The sequence below is a fragment of the Silene latifolia genome, chromosome 5 (genome assembly GCF_048544455.1).
Source record: "Silene latifolia isolate original U9 population chromosome 5, ASM4854445v1, whole genome shotgun sequence".
NCBI lineage: Eukaryota > Viridiplantae > Streptophyta > Magnoliopsida > Caryophyllales > Caryophyllaceae > Silene > Silene latifolia.
The window spans coordinates 29,435,562-29,443,037 of NC_133530.1; the positions used below are offsets into that span (position 1 = coordinate 29,435,562).

Consider the following 7,476-nt stretch of genomic DNA (forward strand, 5'->3'; position numbering starts at 1 on the left):
TATCATTAACCAAATTATCATCAAAAAGTCTATAATCCACAAGAAAACCTAAACAACAATTCCCCCAAAATTCCCTCGACTTCCCTAACTCAGCCGGATCCACATTTATAACCCCCCCCCCCAGACCTAGGGAACCTCCACAGGTTCGCATGCAAGGGATTCATTGGGTTGAAATCAACATTTTGATGTGGTTGATGATAATTTGGTGATGGTAAATATTTTGATGAACATCAGCATCCACACCCCGCCCTTCATTACCATAGCGGCCAAATTGAGCCTCAAACTCAATTGGAACAGATGATGTGTCTTTATTTGTGAATTGATGATGATTTAATTTATTAGATTGAGAAGATGGAAAAAATGATTTGAATTTTGATGGAGCAAACTTCCCCATCCTTAACTGCTTAAATAAGGACTCCCAAACCCTAATGCATGCAATCCTATTGATTGACGGTTCAGTTCCCTCAATCACGTTAGAAGCTGCTAACAGCTGATTGGAATAACTTCTGGGAGCAGCTCAAGAAACCGCATGCACCAATTAATGAAAACGGTAGAAAATGATTGCAAACGAAAAAGATAAATTTATGATTGGTATTCTTATTGAATAAGAAAGGACTTGTCAGGAAAATGATGAATGGGTTCTTCACTACCCAATAACTGCAATGGGAGATTTAGGGTTTTTATATTTTAATTGAAAATTAATTGGCCAAAACAGAACGGACCAATTAATGACACGGAAATGGAATGATTAAAGATAGATTAGGGATAGATTTTTGGATTAAAAAATCCCGTGACAGGAATAACCTGTCAGAGATAACTAGGGTTCTTCAAAGACCCAATCAACAATCAAGGAAGATGCAGAGATTGTATATTCAATTGATTATCAATTGATTTTTGAGTTTTTTTTTTTTTTTTTTTTTTTTTTTTTTTTGAAGTGTGAAAAACAAGCTCTCAAAAAGAGAGAAAAAAGCTCTCTCTAGAGAAGAGAGAGAAGTTAACAAGTTTAGATGTTGCTTTGTTTTTGAAGCAAGTAACAACGAAACACAAATTTTGCATTTGTCAAGAAAAGTTGGTAAAAAAAACACACCATAACTCATAAGGCTTTTTTTTTCGGCTGAAAAGAGTTGAAATAAATCGAATTTAATGCAATTGAACTGAACTGAACTTAATAAAGCTGGGTTTAACTATAGTAAGAGTTAATTTGCGAAAAGATGAACTAAACTGATTGGACTGAATAGAGTTGAACGAAAATAAATTCAAATTAAGTTCAAAATAGGACCCTTCTCTTAATAATAAAAAAAGGGTAAATAAGAGTTTGGGTTCCAACTCTTAAGTGTCCAACAAAAAAGAGATGGTAAAGCATGGTGTGCGAGCTGTGTGTCGGGGCCATACTCAATTGAGTCAAGTACAAACTCAACAACAAATCTGATTATCTTAGTAACTTGCGTCTTTCTTTTTCAAATTTAAAAAAACAAATACTTCCGGAATATTTAATTTTGCTGCTAACAAGCTCATTATTTTCACACATCTGTTGACTGTCACCTAAAAAAAGTACTCACAGTTTGTGCGCGTGTTAGCGTGAGAATAAGAAGAAAACTAGAAGAAAGCGGCGTGTAAGATAAAACCCAAAAAAAAATTAAAAAAAAATGTGGAGGATAGAAAGAAAGGGTCTTGTAATATGCTTATTAGTTGGGTTTTTAGGATTAATCTCTGTTGTTCTGGGTTTTGCTGCTGAAGGTACTCGGATTAAGGTATGTGATTATTATTAATCTTCTTTGTTTTGTGATTTTTTTTTATGTTTTTGGGTTTTATTTGTGTATTGTAATATGTTGACATGTTTTTACAAGTTAAAGTTAGATTCTTTGTTGTTGTGGAGAGATAATATAGTGATTTGTTGTAGAAATATTGAGCAAGTTGTTATTTTGTAATGTTTTCGGAAGTCAATCATTTGTTTACCTTTTAAATTCTGGTGCAGTGAGATATTGGAGATGTTGGGAAAGTAACCCCAACAGGAGAATATTGACTAGTATGGATTTAGAGAAACTGGTGTTTGTAATGTTTTCCCAAGTTTCGGATTTTGTTTGTCCCAATCATTTGTTTACCTTGTGTATTCGGGTTTGGAGATATATTAGAGAACATTGACAAATATTAGTTTGGATTGAGATGTTTTCTCTAGTTGTGCATATAGTCTTATAAGGATTTAGTAGTATGTGACTGTAATTTGTTGTTGTTGTTATTGAAGTGTGGCTGGTTTTTTTTTAAAGAAGGGCTCTTTAGCTTCCAGTTTTAGATTGCAGTTGTGTGTTGATTTGTTGTAAGAGATTTAGGTCCCCAAAATCCAATCTTTTGGGTGATTTGTTTAGATATGATTATGATGTGCAAGTTATTCATTGTAGGGCTTACCATGTCTCTCATTCAGCTGTTGGGGCTTGACTGTTCAAATTAATGTATGATTATGATGTATATGAAGGGTTCTGATAGGATTTCGGAACAATTTTAAACCTATTAACAAAGTAATAGAGCTTATAAATTAAAAAGTAAATAGGAGGAGATTAGTGGTTAGTAGTGGTAGCGAGAGTAGGTGATTGGGAAAACATTATTTCCATATGGGTAATGGCACCCGTTTTTCCACTTTCCTCTGTTTGCTAGTTTATTCAATCTCTATGACAGTATGACTCTATCATCCTTGACTTTTTAGTAACAATAACCCCATCTCAAGCAAGCCCTAGATATCCAAATGTTTGTCATGTAGAGGAGAGTACTTATGTTAGAATTGGAGTATAAACCCTTTGTTTGTACATCAAAGTTCTAACTATCCATATATAGTTCTTTCGTTACTTTTATTCGCGGATGCCTTGTCAACTTTAGATTTTTCCATTTCTGTATTATAGTATCGTTGCCATGTGTTTTAGGAAGTTACAGTTGAGCCTTGGTTGTTGACTTGTTGTGGAGAGAGAATAGAATTATTTGTTGAAGAAATATTGAGCAAGTTGTAATTTGGTCCTGTTGGTAGAGGTTAAAATTCGAGTATTTGTTGATGTGGAAAGATTGTATGGGTTTAGAAAATTTTTTGAAGTGGAAAGATTTAGTCTGCGACTCTGTAGATTTTTTGCTGCTATTGAACTGTGACTGATTTCTTTGTAAAAATAGGGCTCTTTAGCTTCCAGTTTTAGATTGAAGTGATTTATTGATGTTTTGTAAGAGATCTAGGTCCCCAAAATTCAAGCTTTTGGGACGATTGAAGAGCTTACGGCTTACCATGTCTCATTTATCATCTTGGTCCTTAACTGTTCAAATTAAGATATGATTATGATGTGCAAGTTATTCATTTTCGTCTTTGTGAACACAACTTATCCAACCAATATGTAGCTTCAAAACTCAAGACTATGCTCTTGGGTCTTGTAAGATTATAAAGTGTTAAGAGTGCCATTCTTCAGTCTAACCATTGTGCTATTGTACTTACAAGGGTTGGCTTGAGATGGATGTAATTAATTATTATCGGAGTAATAGAGCTTAAACAAGAAGAAATAGGAGGAGATTGATGGTTAGTGATGGTCGTGGCGGGTGGGAACAAGAGGCAAGAGAGGAATCATTACCCCCATATGAGGGTAATACATTACTTGGGGGGAGCAAGTAACTATTTCTCCCTTGATTGAGCAACTGCTACACTCTCTTCCTCATTTCATCTTCCACCACGATTATTCTCCTCCATTTTCGTGTTCGTTTAAGCTCTATTACCCTAGTAACAGTACCTCCACCAAACCTCCCCTTATTGCCTTATTGAGTAACCATTACCTTCTCTACCTTATTTCCACTTTCCTCAATTTGCTAGTTTATTCGAGCTCTATCACTTTAGTAACAATTAACCCCATCTCGAGCAAGCCCTAGGTACCCAAACGTCTGTCATATAGAGATTAGTACGTATGTTCGAATTAGAGTATAGTTCTTTGTTTGTACATCTAAGTCCCCAAATATATATCTACTGTTACTGTTGTTGACAGATGCTTTGTCAATTTTGTAGGTTTCTCAAGTGAATGAAACTTCACCTGGTGTTTGTTCTTACCCAAGAAGTCCGGCGTATGGTCTAGGGATCACATCAGCACTCTCGCTTCTGATTGCTCAAATTATCATCAATTTTGCCAGTGGTTGTATCTGCTGCAGAAGGAATCCATATACTTCAACTACTCACTGGACTCTTGCCCTAGTTTGCTTCATTGTATCTTGGTACTCCATTCTTCTATATTGTGACTTACTCCGTACTACTTTTGTGTCTGATGTTTTACATTGCCTTAGCCAAGTAAGGTGTGCTTCTTTCTCTTGGGATGATTCATATTAGATGAACTAATTCATTCTGGAATCTGGATGTAAATAAACCCTTCATAATATGCGTCTATCAACATGGATTTGATCTTTGATACAATTAGAGCATCTCATTTTATCAGCTTAGGATGTCTTTGCTCATCGAGCTTAAGTGTAATTCGGCTACCAACTGCCGTTCAAACGCATGCTAGAGGTTCATGTTTAATATAAGGATGAGTCTTGGGTCCCCTAAGTGTATGAGCTTGCGCTAGGATAGGCGTTGACTTCAATTGGTTTTTGACCTTCGGCTCAAATGGTTTCATAAGATTTATCCCATACTTTCTTTAGAAAGGTACTTGGATCTGATGTACTGTTGCAAGCTCAGTTATGTATTCACTTTTGATTGCCCCATGTTAAGTGTCTATACTCTATACTGAATGCTGGCGGATGACAGGCAACATACATAACATTGCTGAATATGCTACTGCTACTTTTTTTTTGTTCCGTATCTGTGATAGGCAATTGACATAACATTGCTGAATACGCTACTGCTTCTGTTTGATGGGAGCTGAGCTACAAGAAATTTATCTTGTACTGCTCCGTATAAAACTTGCAATATCGGATGATTTTGATGGTGGGGGTATTGAGTAATGGGAACCATTTTGATCTTCCAAAAACTGAGAGCTATTACGTCCTTTTTTGCTTTGTTATCAGTCTCCTTGTCTCCTCCATATTCTGTAGGCTTCTTTGCAACAAGTTGTGTCTAGAACCAAAATTTACACTAATCGTGTTATCCTGGCTTAGAATAACCAACCCCTTTTAGCCGCGAGCATACGGCCTTGTCTACAAATACGTTAAGTCAAAGATCACGGAGCTTCTGCCAGTTTATTCTTTTTAAGTAGTTGGCAGTATTTCTTTGGCCTCAATTTAATTCTCAAAATAAGCTCGTTCTTATGATATTGCAGGTTCACATTTGTTGTAGCATTCCTCCTACTTTTAGGTGGAGCAGCCCTCAACGATCAACATGAAGCAGAAAACGTGTACTTAGGCTATTACTACTGCTATGTAGTCAAACCCGGTGTCTTTGCAATGGCCTCTGTCTTGTCCTTGGCTAGTGTCACTCTCAGCATCCTCTACTTCTTGACCATTTCATCTTCAAAGAGCGTAGGCAGTCCTTCCTTGCCGAATGAGGGTGGTGTTGCCATGGGACAAGCCCAGATCCCTCCAACTTCCCATGATCCTGTCTTTGTGCACGAAGACACATATATAAGGCGGCAATTTACTTGAACTGTTGATCCTCAAGTAGTGAGCTGCAAGTCTTTAGACTACGGAAACCCTTGCTAGCGTGTTTAACTGCCATTGTATCGGACCATTAGTAGTTTAGTATAGTACACTAGATATCCAAACTTAAACACGTGATTAAACAGCCACGGTAAATATTTTGAGAGGTTTGTGTGTTAATGGCTTTTCTTAGTTGCAATGCACGAGATCATGTAGCTTGGCTTGTTTTATTTTGGCCGTCTATTATTCATTCCTAGAGAGGTCGGAGGAAGCGTTAAGACCTGTGATGCAATGCTATTAAAGTCTTCCGAGTTGAATTCATAGGTGACCATCTTTGCATTGTTAGGAACTTTATGGAACCTATGGGTTTGGATTTTCGACTTTTGCGTGTTATTTCCTATAGCATACTTTTATAGTATTAGGGTTGTGTCGTAGAAGTTGGATGGAGGAAGCTTCTCATCGGAAAAGTGTGCATTTAAGAGGCACGAGTATGTGAGTACCTTTATTTTTATTACTCCTGCCGTTCCATTTTACGAGAACAATTGTTATTGCTAAAATACACCATGCAAACGTTTTACGAGTAGTCGAGTACAATGGTTATTGCTAAAACTACACCAAACAGGTTTGCGTTCGTTCCAGCATAAGTAAATACACAAAATCAGGGTCGCAGTGGCGTCAGCTGTCAGGCCTTACCTTAAAAGTCAAAACAGACCTAGAAAACAGATCTAGAACATTGGGAGTAAGAGGTAGGCGGCATCCTTGTAGTTTAAGCTCATGCAACATTGGGCATGCACGTATGAAGAGACCGAAGAACAGCGAGCTGAAATACATGGTGGTCAAGGTGAGTGAACATAAGATACTCTGGTTCTGAAACACAATAAGAGTAAAGATTATATACTCACACATGACACATGGACATATAGAAAGCTTCGTCAGCTGCTTGGCTAAGCATGAAAACTGCTTCAAGATAGGAAATGGGTATAAGCAACTTTTCGCACTAAAGTCCAGTTCAACAAGGTTGGGTAGCATCTTAAACACCATGAGCGGACGAACAGATTGAGGACTCTTCGAAAAAAAAAACATATTAGATTGACTGCATCAAATACAAGCTCTTTCAGATTACCACAATTGCTAAGGGTCAAATGCTTCAACTTGTAGGATACTGTTGGGCCCTAAATTATCTGCGACACGATATAGGCAGAGGCAGCGACCAAGGACAACTTCCGGGCAAAAGACATCTGAAACCAGGCATTGATTCAACACGGATAGGCACCAAGCAGGAGTTGATGAAAGACAGGCGAAAGATAACCAACAGCCTAAAAAGGAAAAGCACCAGGCCACTACAGGCGACAAATAGGCAGTTGATATATGTTCCCTACAAAAAAGGAAGACCAATTCCAGAAAGCTATAATATAGGAAGCAGTCAAAACAACGGCTAATAAAGAGGCAACCACCTCAGGGTAAATAGGGCACATTCCTATTTACCGGGGAAACCCTAAACGGCATAAGAAGGAGGGAGAGATCGGCTATAAATAGAAAAGAAGAGAAGATTAGAAGGGACAACAGATATACCCTCACTTTTACTTATATTTTTGTATTCTTAAGCTATATATTCGCATGTCACTTTGATATAACAATACTCGTCAGGCTATCTAAAACCATAGTAACAATCACTCCTGGCTTGGTGCCCGTGGTTTTTTCCCTTATTCCCAGGGTTTTTCCACGTATAAAAATCTTTGTGTCATTGTTTATTAGTTCATTTTGCACTTAATTATACCAATCAGGCGAGTTGTTTGAGTTAGATCACTCTACATATAAATCCCTGGCAGGACAATCTAGATCAGTAAAAAGCCTGTCAAAACAATTGGCGTCCACCGTGGGGCATCTAACTCAAAA

At 37.4% G+C, this 7,476-nt stretch overlaps 1 protein-coding gene across 1 annotated transcript; it reads left to right on the forward strand.

Moving 5' to 3' along the window:
- Positions 1 to 1,316: 1,316 nt before the first annotated feature.
- Positions 1,317 to 5,810, forward strand: LOC141657158 (protein VASCULATURE COMPLEXITY AND CONNECTIVITY). The gene is made up of 3 exons (XM_074464300.1): positions 1,317 to 1,751; positions 4,022 to 4,224; positions 5,265 to 5,810. Exons 1-3 carry the CDS (start codon positions 1,647 to 1,649, stop codon positions 5,584 to 5,586), a joined length of 630 nt encoding a protein of 209 aa, XP_074320401.1. The 5' UTR covers positions 1,317 to 1,646; the 3' UTR covers positions 5,587 to 5,810.
- The last annotated feature ends 1,666 nt before the right edge of the window (positions 5,811 to 7,476 follow it).